General features: G+C 43.5%; 3 protein-coding genes across 3 annotated transcripts; 1 reads left to right on the top strand and 2 right to left on the bottom strand.

Moving 5' to 3' along the window:
• Positions 1-461: 461 nt before the first annotated feature.
• Bfra_009299 (putative two-component hybrid sensor and regulator (modular protein) protein) lies at positions 462-3714 on the top strand (the record flags this gene model as incomplete). The annotated part of the gene is made up of 4 exons (XM_037339643.1): positions 462-486; positions 779-1572; positions 1660-2001; positions 2059-3714. The coding sequence occupies 4 exons, from the start codon at positions 462-464 to the stop codon at positions 3712-3714; spliced, it is 2817 nt and encodes a 938-aa protein (XP_037189693.1).
• Positions 3715-5301: 1587 nt separating this feature from the next.
• On the bottom strand, positions 5302-9944 carry Bfra_009298 (putative vacuolar protein sorting targeting protein pep1 protein; the record flags this gene model as incomplete). The annotated part of the gene is made up of 4 exons (XM_037339642.1): positions 5302-5552; positions 5652-6004; positions 6055-9416; positions 9474-9944. The coding sequence occupies 4 exons, from the start codon at positions 9942-9944 to the stop codon at positions 5302-5304; spliced, it is 4437 nt and encodes a 1478-aa protein (XP_037189692.1).
• A 1146-nt stretch (positions 9945-11090) lies between these two features.
• Bfra_009297 (uncharacterized protein) lies at positions 11091-13122 on the bottom strand (the record flags this gene model as incomplete). The annotated part of the gene is made up of 2 exons (XM_037339641.1): positions 11091-12509; positions 12865-13122. The coding sequence occupies 2 exons, from the start codon at positions 13120-13122 to the stop codon at positions 11091-11093; spliced, it is 1677 nt and encodes a 558-aa protein (XP_037189691.1).
• Positions 13123-14058: the final 936 nt, after the last annotated feature.

Below are 14058 nucleotides of genomic sequence, written 5' to 3'. Positions count from 1 at the left end.
AGACCCTTAGCCATAGCATGGAACGATTCTATAAGTTCATGTATTACAGTATTACACCCTAATTTGGTACAATTCTCTCGAAGCTGTCAAGTCAAAGTTGTTCAAGAGTCCCTCAAATTGCGCCTTGTTTCCAAAGGTTAAAAATGTGAGTTATATTTCATTACAACTGCGGTAATCTTTCCAGAAAATAACAAGCATAAATGAGAAGTATTCTTGATACTAATCTCTTTGATTTACTTTGGTAGACCTACTACAATCTACCACCTTTGGCACAGTCAAGTCCCCAACAACTTCCTACAGATTCCTACCAAAACAATAAGACTCAGAGCCACTGTAAGTTTACATACCAGATGAAACATGATCTTACCAATTGATTTCTGCAGCATATCTGTTGTCACAAGATAGCTAACACTTTGCAGATTCACCACTCATAGCAAAAGTTCATTTGAAATTCTGCCAAGATGTTAGGAGTTGGACCAATGACATGTAAGTTTATTGTTTCATTATATTATGTTTTTGGTACCTATAGTCACTTGCTATATGGCTCTGCTTGGCGCTCAGTGATAATACTGCTTCTCTTTTCACAATTCTGATCACCATCATTCCCCGAGCACCACGATACTCTCAAATTCCATCCTCGAGCATAACCTCACCATAGAACTGTCAATCTTCTCTTATTAAAACCACTTGATTTTCGCACTTCCTCATCCTCTCACTGTTCTTTGAAAATGTCCCCTGAAAACATTCCCTGAACATGTTCGAATTTTAACTCAAACAGACCAAGCACCACCAAAACCAAAGAAGCCGAAGTCTCACGCAAGAGGTGCGACAATACCGGGAGCTTCAACACAGAATTCTATACCTACCCCGTCGACACCCGGCTCATCATCAAGTGTATTTAGTGGATATGCCAATGCACAAGTTCACCAATCTTCTCAGACTCCCCCACAACCATCAACCCCATCACTGCAAACAACAGGCTCATTCGACAGTAGTAACTTTCACACTGGTGTCAGCGATACTTCCACCAGTACAAAGAAATCTGGTGGTTTCTTTCGACTTTTTAAGAAAGACTCAAGATCTGATGGTACAAGAAGTATTGAAGATCTTCCCAGTCGAGGAAAGGCCTTGTACAGTCGCAGTGAAGATCATTCTTCACCAGCGGTAGACCCCGATCCAATCGATGAAATGGGTGTCTTGCCAACACCAGATTTCATTCGTCCTCTACCAGGCCAAAGACTCATTCCTCGAAGAGAGCCAAACGCACTTTACAAAGTGACATCGAGCCCACTTGCAAATACACAAATTGGAAGAGCCAGGGCCAGGGCTGCGGCCAGATTGACTGAGTCTATTTCTGAGGTATCAGAGTCTGATTGGCAAACTACTAATGCTGGTGATGAGGAAGATTCAGCAATAGCTGATTCATCATCGTTCTATGATGAAACTTCTCGTGAATTCAATGTGACGAACAACCTTGAAGAGCAATATGAATATGTTGCCATAGCATCAGCACCAACTGGTGATGATGCTGCTATTGCTGAATGGATCAACTACATCAAGTCATACTCTAGCGTAAGTAGTCACTTTCACTTATCTGACTTGTGAATCGTTGAGGGCTTCCCTCCATATCCTATTTGGATCGAGCTAATCTATTTGTAGGGTTCTTTCAATATCTCAAAGCCCCCAGCTCCACCCCCACGTAACGCGAGGTTTGGTTTTCTGCCAGCCACATATCCACATGACGAAGAAATGAGAATTGCAAAGCATTATACCATAAATGTGCCCTGGACTCCGGAATTGGGTGGAAAGACTATTGCTTTGATGGAAGCAGCAGCCAAACGATTTCGCCTCAATAGTGCTTCTGTCAGTATTTTTGATGAACGTCATGAGATATTGAAAGTTGAAGTTGGGTACAATCTCATGACGCTGGAGCGCACCACAAGCATTTCAGCCCATGCTCTCTATTCAGAGGACGTCTTTGTCATCTTAGACACACATCAGGTTTGTTACTCTGCTTGCTATTACACATTAAACTCAATGCTAATAATAATGGTTTAGGATTGGCGTTTTGCGAGAAGTCCATGGGTTACTGGTCCACCTCACATCCGATTTTTTGCCGGAGCACCTCTGATCTCAGATTCTGGTGAAATCATTGGGGTCTTTTCAATTTTCAGCAAAACCCCTAGAAAGGAGTTCGCTCGAGGAGACCGAAAAGAGCTAGCTGAATTTGCAGCTCTTTCTGTCAAAGATATCTGTTTACACAGCGAACGTATGGCTGACCCAGATTTGCGTCGTTCTCCTCTTGTATCATCAAGAAGGGATACAAAAATTAATTTGCTTCCAAATCCACTTCAATTTCAGAGGCAAATGTCTCCCCTAGTCACTCAGCCTGCTTACTTTCCCATGGGACTTCAATTTCAACAACCAAATCCTTTGGCGAAGCAAACAGATTCCCTAAGAGAGAGAGAGGATGTTTCTGGCAACGTATCTCCTGAATCCTCGATTCGTGATTCTGAAATACTTTATATGGCCGCTCCAGGACATTACCGAAGCGTTTCTGTGGAGTCCGCATTTCCTACCCAGAATTCGCCAGAGGCTTTCCGCCAGTATCTGACCCCTACCCGACCTCAAAATTTCCCAGGTTCGGAGGACCCTGATAGCCGTCCTTATTCGACAAGCGACCTGACATCAATGGATTTGCCGCGAAACAACACTCCAAATGACACTTTAAATGACACTTTCGATTCTGAAGGCGGTTACAGTCACCAATTTGACCTTGATGGACCAGCAACTCCCAAGCAACCGAAGTTTGTATTCCCAAATACAATCTATAGTAATCTTGGTCCATCAACCAGCGGAATCTCCTTGAATAATAGCTTTGGTCGTTTGTATATGGAGGGTGACAGCATGGTAGGAAGTACTTATCAAGAGGAGCTATCAGAGCCAGAGCCTGTAACGCCAAGCACCTTGCTCTCCAGACCGTTTTCATCAATGAGTTCAACTTCAGTTGGAACCACTCTTTCCAGCAGGATTGGTGGACCTAATCAAGGCGATGAGGTTACTCCTCCCAACGCTCCTTGGTCAAATATGGCAGAAGCAGCTTTCTCATGCTCCTTCAGTGGTAGACAATTTGGTTTTGATCAAGTATATGCTGTTCGAGTTGATTGTCCGTACCCTGGTATGTCGGATAGAGATCTTTTGGGACTGAATGGTCTCAAGTTGAAAATCTTGGCATCTTATGGTCTACCTTACGGCTACGAGTCTGAGCTTAACAACAATTTGTCTTTGAAGACGGCTTTCTTGAAAGGCTTGCGCACCAATGAGTTACGCTATACCTGGACTCAAGACGAGGCACCACAAACTCAAGAAGAGGGAGCTCAGTTGAAGTTCGGTATTTTAATGCCACTTTGCCCCGTCCACCAGACCAGATCTCGTGATCATGGTATTGTTTACGCCATGTTTAGGAAGGCGAATGCGTCATCTCATAACCATCTTCAGCCAACCGAGGTGGATACACATGGATTAGACCGTGCAGCTACTTCAATGACAGTTCTTCTCTTTAATCTTGATATTACAGATGTTGAAACTCAATTGCTTGCAAAGCAGAAGGCGCCAAGACAAGGTACTCCAACAATCATTGGTGCTACTGAAGTTGGCCAGATCTACTATAGTAGACGCTCAACTTCAAATTACAGCAAACATTCCTCTTTTTGATCTGGGTAATTTCCTGAGAAATGCTTCCGGCGTCAAGAGAAACTTGTTTACATTGGATCTGATCTTCATTGATTGGCCACTCGGTGTTTACAATGTTAAGAGCATCGTTGGCTCACTTTCTCAGCCGGTTTTACGATAAAGTGGCACTCAAATTTCGACTTCACATATTTTCAAATGGAAATCGCATATACGATCTTTTTCTGCAAATGCATACAATTTTTTTTCCTGATTTTCCTTTTTTAAAAAGCCTGCTATTGAGTTATGAGGATCCACGACGGCGTTGTTGTTTATATGGAAGGATAGGCAATTCTGAGGAAAAGGGCAAATTGATGATTTGATTGGCATCTAAATCGAATTTTACCACCTCTGAACAAAGCCAACTCTCAATAGAGTGAAGAAGAAAGGGTGGATATGATCCAAAAAGATACCAAGGTCGGCGTTGTGGGAAGTGAATGGAGGAGTGGATAGAAATTTAAATATGCTACCTATGGCAGGCTTCTAGGCAAATAATGTGGCGGTAATTATAGGTATGGCGGAACTTGACAAAAAGCAGCTACAAAGGTCTCGAAAATGGTTGGCAATCTCTGTAGAGGATTCCAGATTTGCTGATCTCTTTACTTTATTTTACATCTCCATTGCTTGATATGGATTGATGCATGCATGAAATCTCGTAGTCGAATCAGTCGTCTGCTGTCGTCTGTCGTCATTTACTGAGCATGTTTTTCGTGTTGAAGCCGATGGATGGCAGCCATTGGTGGATATGCGTTGCATGCGGATTGACATATGACACGGTAGATGAGTGGGCTATTTGCCAGTTATTAGGTAAATAGGAGAGAATGAACGGGAATGAAAATTCAATTTATTTAAAATGAATGCACGATTGATGAGTGACTGGGAACTTGGATGCGCTATGCTGTGCTATAGAATGAGATTTGTATGATGTGTTCTCTTTGCTTTCCTCCTCGATCAATGTTTTTTCCTATCCTTCCATTCCTCTGCCATTAACCACTCCCTTCCCCTCTCACTTCTCACGTCCTCCCTCCCTTCCTTGATGACTAGGTACTCTCACACCACTTACTCTATCCATAGAGGAGGAGAACGAAAGAGAAATGTAACATCACACAGTCAGTCTCATTTTAGTAAAGTAAAGTACAGTACAGCACGGTACAGCACAGTAACAAAGTATACTTTAATAAAGCTGTGGAAAAAAAAAACTCATATTGAAGAAGCAATACAATATACAATGCAATACAATACAAATTTCATAATCCTCGTTTCATTTGCTCGTCCGTTTGTTCGCGATCATAATATACAATCTCTCCCTTCCTTCCCTTCTTTCTTTGAGCTTCCGTCCATCTCCATTCCTCTCCTTGCACATTCATATGAATTCCAATCGTCTAAAATACCCAATTCCAATTCCTATTCCTACTCCTATGCCTATATCTAACTCATACAATTCCTTTTCTCCCCCCTTCCTTCCTTGCACTCTTCCCCCCGAGCTTCCTTCAAGCCCACATCTTACAACGCTAACAATACTGCCCTTCAATTCTCCGCCCTCTTTTCTTCCCCACACCTCTTCTCAAAGAACTACACCTCCTCATCGCTATCCTCCCCAAGCAACTCCCCCTCGTCCTCATCCACAACCGCATAATCTCCTCTGCCTCTCGCAAAACTGTCTCTAGTAGTGAATCTCCTGTTCGGCACATTTCTCCCCAAAGACCCTGAAGCTGAGCGCCACAGTGACGATGCAAGGAGTGGGATTGCTTGGGCGATTGCTACTGCTGCTGCTACGGCCATTACTGGGTATTTAATGTATGGAGCTTCGTCATTGAATGATGCTGTGAGGTGTGTTAGTAGGGAATTCTTAGGCAAGAATGGGGAAGAGAGATGAGAAGAGTAAGGGGAGGGAGGTGAAGGAGGGAGAGATAAAAACATACCTTGTTCACCCAACCTAATCTGGCCGAATTTACCAGTCCAGTTTCTCCAAACCCAAGTACCAACCGCAGCCGCAATACCAATAGGAATAATAACCGCAAAGAAGATGGCCCAACCTGAAGCCGCATGTTTCCTATTGAATTCATCTTCATGACCCGCGCAAGAATGTGCTTCATTACTAATATCCAGTTCTCTACCACCTTGGCATGTCGTGAGGGGAAGACGACGGTATCCTGTAGGTTTAAAGTATTCCACGACGTTTTCATCGATGCGACAGATTTCGGAATGGTCTGGTGGTGAGTAACCTTTAACGAGAACACATGATCCATCGCCTTGGCGCTCGTAGTTAAGATCACTGATTTTGTGTTAGTTTTTGTAAATTTGATATCAGAAAATAGAACTTACCACTCAAAATCTCGCCTAGTACAACTGCAATTCCTGGCGATATTATGAAGCGAAGGAATTAACCTTCCATTGTAACATTCGGCATCAGTTCTCTTTCGATGATATTGCGAGACATGTCCAAAGAGACAGTCATCATCTTGCAGAGGATGTTTTGGTTGCCAAAGATAATAATCTCCACCTTCGACGTCGTTCTCATCAAGATCACACTGTCTATCTCTCAAACCCGAGAAATCAAGATTGATGGCTGTGAGGGTACCATCGATCGTACCCCAAAGAAGGAAATTTCGAGCGTTGTCACTTGGAACCGTAGTGAGATCCTCAACTTTCATTTCCGCATCGGAGAATTTGTATGGAATCCAATGATCTCCCTCATCTAGAGAATAGTGAACTTCGTTAACCGATGCGTGTTCTTTCACGATGACAATGATTGAGCCTTGATCTCCAAACCTCCACATGTAAGCTCCTTTTTTGACCCACTTCCAGTTTATGCCAGCATCCGTGGTAATGAAGGTGTCGGCATCTTTGTAATCTGTGAGGAATTCGCCAACATTTCCAACGCCCATCATCAAACCAATTGCCGATTGAGAAGAGTATGTATGGCTTTTATCAACTCTCTCGGTATAACCATGAAGATTCAATGAGCATGTTTCCTTTGAACCACTGCATCCCCACTTCTTTCCATCTGGACCTTGTGCAGGAGGTTGAATTGGAGCCCATTCTGCACCGTCATTGTGGGTAATCATGGTCTTGAGCTTCTTATTCTCCTTCTTGTAGTTCTTCGATTCTGCATTCGCAACAACGTTGACCACGGCAACTCCTTCGATTCCAAACATCTTCTCAAAGTCCACATAACCAGCGCTGTCTCTATCCACAGCATTCAAACTTAGAACGTATGAAGTACCATTAGAATTGCTCTTAACGATGCTTCCAAATTCCTTGCCCTTCTCGTTGTTCCTTGTAACATGAAGAAAAACGGAATGGGTAGAGCTATCAAGCACAGTGTAACCAACTTGATGATCAATTTCGAAACCATGAGGGAACTTGGCATCGGCAAAGTTGACCCCATCAAAACTTGCATCAACTTTCCAAGTTTGGTGTTCATTATCCTTTGTAGCAACAAGAATGAACTCGGACATTGTAGCGAAATCAACTACATTGGTGAAATGCACTTTAGCTGGCTCACTAAAGAAGTCCGTACTCGAGACAAGCTGGTTAGGATTGTTAGCGTCGTTGTTTTCACGTTCTTTGACTTCGCAATAAATCAATTTATCATCACGTTGTTGATTTTCGGCTTCTTTGATGAACTCGCACTTTCGGACATATCGCTGGAGCGTTTTCCACGTGCTATCTCCTCGGTCTTGCGTGAGTGAAGCTACGGTATGACAGCTACCAGAATCATCGCACTTCTCACCCATCCATATAAACCAGTCCTTGTTTCTAGGGTGGAAGTTCATTGCGAGAGCTTCATGGCTTGGTGGATGGGGAGCTTTAAAGCTTCTAATATTCTCTCCACGGTCGACAGAGTAAAATACAGTATCGGTCTTTGTCAAGAAGAATACAACATCATTGAAGTACTGATTGGCGTAAATTCGAACAATCTTCTCATCCTTCAAGATTTGCTTCCACGTTTTTCCATGATCGTGAGTGAGCCAGACGGTTTCCTGGTCGGTTTGTAATACGATTGTTTCGTCCAATTGAGTGCTAACGCCAGTTCTCTCAAGGTATTGTTTATCAAGGAATGCTTGACCCTTGAATGTGAATTCAGTCGAGTTGCCTTTACCGGAAGCAGGAGGCGCTGCGGAAGTCGAGCATTTGTGTTCGACTAAATCGTCCTTCTGCTTGCCACTGTCTCGCTTACAAGTATTTCCTGGAATTAGACGCCATCCGGAAGAGCCTTTAAATGTGTCATCGGGACCAAATGCTTTGCATTGACCTTCTGGAACGATCAAAGCACCTTTTTGTATGCATTCCTTGAGATCATCACTTCTGACAAAGTTATAATCGCACTCGAAATCAGCGTCTGTGCAAGGGCAATCGTCTGTTTGAACAACTGGGTCTTTGAATTCTTGTTTCATGAAGCAATCTGCGTCGGCTTTGCGGCGCATATAATATTGGGTGTGGCCCATAAGACAAGCTGGTTTACCGTCATCATCCAGCCTCGCGTACCACTTCTCCAAATCATCATCCTTTTTGCATTGCCTTTCATGCATCTCGTCGAAGTTAAGTGCAATCATATAGAAAGTCTGCTTCTTGTCCGACTCATCCACCCCAATCATGAGGAATTTAAGACTTGTTGAATCGGAGGTTGTGACCAATTGTAGCGGGCGGATTTTACCCTCGAGTTCGAGTTCCTTCCAATCTTTGCCGTGGTTTAATGAGTACTTAACCACCTTTGTATTACCATCATGTACAGCCACAAGAATAGATCCCTGATCTCCGAATTCGTACTTGTGTGGTCCGTCGAGGGCATGATGCCAAGTAACTCCCGCATCGTCAGATACATAAAGGTTAGATTTATCCCATTCCCCCAAGTAGTCTCCTGTATTACCATTTCCCATTACTAAACCTGGAGCCGGACTAGAGAAGACCCGACCAGAATTGTCCAACTCTGTGACGGAATGGAGATGAAGATCTTTGTCTTTGACCTTGAGAGGTTGCCAAGTTCGTCCATCATCAAAACTGATTTTGGACTTCTTCTTCTTCACTTCCATGAAACTTTTCTCGACTTTTTCAAAGTTATCAACCACGTTGACCATCACAATTCCTTGCACTCCAGCCATCTTCTCAAAATCAACCAAGCCACTCATATCTCGATTTGTGTGCTCGATGTTCCGGGTGAAATACGTTCCGTTCGAATTACTGGTGAACATGACCCCCATAGCATTGAGTGGGCGCGTGTTTAAAACATCGATTTGGATACTGTAATTAGTTCCTTCCAAGATGGTATATGCCTCCTGGGTCAATTTATGGTCGTGTGGAAATTCTGCTCGGTGCCATTTGATGGCATCATCAGACACGTATAATGCCATCTCGTCAGTGCGGGCAGCACCCGCGGCTGTGATCAAGAACTTCTTCTGGGGTGCGATTTCAACAATTCCCTTGACCGTTCGACCTGGCTCCAGTTCTGGCTCAAATTCTTGTATATCTTCGCCGTCTGAAGTGAAGAAATCATCAGAGACAACAAGTCGGTAGTCTGACCTCCATACAGAATATCTGCCTTTAGCCACACAGAGAATCCTGTCTTTGTCAAGGTCCTTCTGACCAGTTGTGAACTCTGGTGACGAGACTGCCCAGCGGCAGCCCGCAGTATCGGAACGTAGGAATTTAGTAGTTTCGTCAAATCCGTTGGTAGTGTACATAGACTGTTGTGAAAATGGTTAGCATTTGAATCGCCCAGCAGGAATTACCACTCCTCTTACCAACTCTTCGCAGAAAATGCCCGTACAATCCATTGCATTGAAGATAATCCTATCTGGATCTTTTGCATGATAACTCAGCGCCGGTCTGAATACACTAGCTTGATTATCCGTATAGAATTCCTCCCAGTGCTCTCCTCTATCATTGGTTGCCCAATGACTCTTCCCCGAAGTTATGATATATGCTCTCTTCGAATCGAACGGATGCATCGATATCTCCAACATTTTGCCTTCAGGAACGGCGGTGATTTTCTTCCACGTCTCTCCTGCATCCACTGATCTGTAAACAACCGCATCGTCTCTGTCCTCATACAGTAACACATCGGAGTCGTCGAAGTACTGCAGATTGTGTGGGAAATTTTCTAATTTGGCATAATTTACTCCAGGCGCGTCTTTCTTTGCCCATGCGCTAGTATAAAGAAGTGTTGATATTAGGAGGCACCGCCATCCTGTCTCCGAGCTCCGTAGCCTCATCTTCGCGGGTTGGTTGTGATACCGGAGCGCATGAAGCTTCGATAAGGATCACCAAGTGGCGACTCGATGATGGTAGTGATAGTTTAGATGTTGTTACTTTTGGCAGAATAGGTGGTGAAAAGGGTTTGAATAAGCAAAGATTGTAAATGGATTGCGTGTCTTTTGGAAAGAATGATGATGATAGTGAGCCTAGGTACAGCTACTCGTTTCAGGGCACTTTTGCGCCACACCTGTGCCTCACAACTCGGACCTATCAATGATAAAGCAAGCAAGAGCACTCAGATCCCACACCAAACCCAGCACCTTTCGCGCTTGATGAATGTTGGATTGGTTATTGGTTGGGGGTTAAAATCTATTTCTGGTATGATGAATTTATTTCTGTGGGGATGAAGATGGAGGAGGAGAAGCAGAAGGAGAAGGAGAGGGAGGACAGAGGACAGCGAGCATTCATTGATTTTTTGATTCAAATTTATATGTTGATGAATCCTCTCAACACTTATATCATTCATAGTATCGATATCAGGCAACTCTCTTATATTCACTTCAATAATCTGGCGTCGACCGTCGCTGCGGAATACGAATGGAATGATGACGATTACCGTGAACGTCAATAGGAAGGAATGTTCTTTGTCAAGCACAAAATTAACCAACCATCAGTCACATCACAGCAGCGGCTAATAATAATGATTCCTTCTTCGCCTCTTTGCCTCTTTGCCTCTTTGCCGCTATGACGGTATGATCGATGGTATTATAAATTGTTTACTTCCTCCCACAAGTCAAAGCACAATTCAATTTTCATCGGCGAACGGATCCTTGCTATACCCATTTCGAACATTATGTCGACTTCAAACTTGACCGACGACTCAACAGGTCGGTGAAGTAAAGAAGGCGAACTGTATGGCACACACACAAACATTCAAATTATTTCAAACAATGCAATCTTTCAATTCAGAACTTTTGTTCTAAATTATTGATTTAGTATCCCTGGTATCCATTCAATCGCTATGCAAAACCAGCCTGCCATGCATGCGAGCCTCCAACAAAAGAGAGGGAAATACAAAGCAAACGCTTCTTTAAAGATACAAGCTCGCCCGCTAAATAACTCCATCTGCAAAGATTTCCTTTTCTTCTGTTCTAGATACCCTATCACGAAGTCTTTCGCTGACTCTTCACCTTCTTCCAAAACCTTTTTACCACCCCATTTTCCTTCTCGACCGGTGGCCCCCAACCATCCGCCCCACCCATAGGTCCCCGTGGATACCTATGATTCTCTAGATCCTCCATTACAAGCGGCTCCTTCGATTGCCATCCATATATTGCGCTCTCATCTCTCAAATCCTGCCGTGTAAGCGTCATTCTTAACGTAGGTTCTCGATTTCCTGCCATGACTTGTGTATAAGGGTCTTGTTGTTTGCTAGGTACTTTATTGGGCCCAGATTGAAAGTCCGCAAGAGGTTTTCCAGTATAATAAAATGGAGATCGTTGTAGTGGATATCCGCTTTCATATTCCAGGGGTGTTATGGGTGCGTCAGAATCAGCCATCGATTTATCGTCTTCGAATAGTGAAGCAGTATCGTCATTAAAGAATGAATGTTCAAATGCTGGACTCGACGCCTTTCTCCTTAACATGTCTCTCGAGGAACGTTTCGATATTAATCTTGATGGTTTATATTCCTTCTCTGATACACCCATCGCTGCATCCATGGATGGAAATCCAAACTCGATTATCTCATCGAATTTCTGCGGTGACGCTAAGTATACTCTTAGCTTTAGTCGTGCTTCCGGGTCTTGGTAATAGGTGGCATTAGGGTCTATCGACGAGAGGGATGAATTAACTTTGTGTTTTGCGGCATGCCTAGGTCCTGTTATTGATGTAGCCGAACGGGAATGTGTGCTGAAGGTAGGTGATGTGGGATTTGGAGATTTAGGTGTGATAGAAGATATCGAGCTTCGCCCGAAAGGAAGCTTTGAAATCGACATTTGTCGTCGAAATGATGGCTTCCGGTCGCTTTTTAGAGAAGGAAATATTGAAGCATGATAATCATCCAAATGAAGATCTAACTTGGACTCATCGTCGATCCATTGGAAACTGTCAAGAAACGTATCGGCCATACTAGACATCGAGGCTCTCCTTCGAGTCCCGCTAGTTTTCCCACTGAAAACAGAACCTCTAACGCTTGGAGATAATACCGGTGGATCTGATGCCATGCGACGAGATCGTCTTCGGATTATGAGATTTTCATCCGCCGCATCCAATATAACTGCTTCACGTATCCTGCTTGCTAATAATGCTTGTTCTTCGTTCGAAAATTGTTTTCTTTTGATTGTCTCCGGAAATGTTTCGTAATTGCTTAAATACCAAGATTTATCATTACTATTGGATATTGAATGTTCCCTCTTCTTTTTTAATCGTCTCGAAGGTCTGCGCCGGGGCTCGAGCTCTGAAATCTTCAAGCCACGTCGGTCGGCAATAGAAGTTCTACGGGTATTCTGTGTGGGAAGATCATTGAGGGCATTTGACCTCGAGCTTTGTGCGAATCGAAGACGCTCCAGAGTTGAGAAATACTGCGAAAGGGCCCGGTTAGCACCCATCTTTTAACAATAATACCGTCGACAACCGCGGGAGAAGAATTGCAAAACCACCGTCTCTTGTACCTGCATATAAATGTGTTCATAGCGTTTGCTGATCCCGCCGCCAGTATGAATTGGAAGGATCTAGCGTAGATTCACGCGGGAAAGACACCACTAAATGTACTAATGAGAGACCTAACTTTCGACGGCGCCTCGTTGGCACGGGCTAAACTACATCTCTTTACTTTTTTCAATAGCTCAACCCTGAAATACGAAATGAAACCCCCAACCTTGTTTTTTAAATTGTGATGACCGTGGTAAAGTATAACAGCGAAAGTGATATATATACCTTTCGTTTTAGAGCGGGTGGAAGAGCATGAAACTCTTCATTTGTTGTAAAGTATTCCCCGCACAATGCCATTTCCTTGTGATTCCTGCGATATAAACTTGACGATGGAAGAGCCGGTGAAGATTCGGGACGGATATCGAATGACGGTTTCGAAAGAGCAGTCGGTGAGAAGATATTCGAAGTCGAATTGTGTGATGGAGCTGGGAGAGAGTAGATGGGAGTGATGTTCAAGTTTCGTTCCTTCATATTGGACGCCATGACCGAATATCAAGTCCAGAAGGATTCAGAAGATGGTAAGACTGGAGTGGCTCTTTCAGATTTGTTGTCTCCAACTAATGCATCATGCAACACGATTCGAACGAATCTCCTTACGACGGGACTTCAGATATAAAGGTTATTGGGTTCTTGCCGCGTATGGTGTGTGCAACCCCGGACCTGAATCGACCAGGTAGCTCAAAAGTTTGGTACGGTCTGGGTATGGTTCTATGGATCTTATGGATCGATATGGGCATAGAAAAGTAAGGTAACTCGATTTCGTTATGACTTACTTGGCATATGAGATGACGAACAGTCGAACAGTCGAATCGAACAAATTATATTGCACAATTAAGAGCAATTCAAAAGACTGGAGAAAGCGGTTCAGAGAACATGTGGAGAGAAAGTAGAAGGATTGCAAAGACCCAAGAGGTTCATCTGATGATTCTGGTCAATGATATTGAGACCCGTTGCTTTCGCTGATCACAGTAACCGCCGGCCCTGGGTCCCTCTCTTTCGCTGTCTCTCTTTGTCCATTTTTCCTCCATTGAGGTAAGGTACGGTTGTTAACCCATTATGTATTTTTTAATCGTCATGAATCAAAATTATCAATATTGATTCTTGATTTGCCTAGAGATCTCCACGTCCATTCTGGAAGCACAAGGGTTTTGATTCAAGGGTCTTAATATTCCTGGTATGCAGGCACAAGCTCTCACCAATAAATCGACCTTGTTTGCGATATCCATGGAAGATCCTTACTTGATCCAGTGCACGAAAGACCACAAGAAGAGGATTCTAAGGGACATAGACCAGGTCTTGATCATAGCAATATAGCAAACAAATGGCTGCTCACCGGATTTGCAAAGAACCACCATACTTACAGGCATTTATATTGTTGAGCAAGAAAGGGAAAATCCTTGGCGAATTCTTTGGATATTC

This window comes from Botrytis fragariae, assembly GCF_013461495.1.
Source record: "Botrytis fragariae strain BVB16 chromosome Unknown tig00000161, whole genome shotgun sequence".
In the NCBI taxonomy this organism is placed as follows: Eukaryota; Fungi; Ascomycota; class Leotiomycetes; order Helotiales; family Sclerotiniaceae; genus Botrytis; species Botrytis fragariae.
This window is presented reverse-complemented; position numbering and strand designations above follow the sequence as displayed.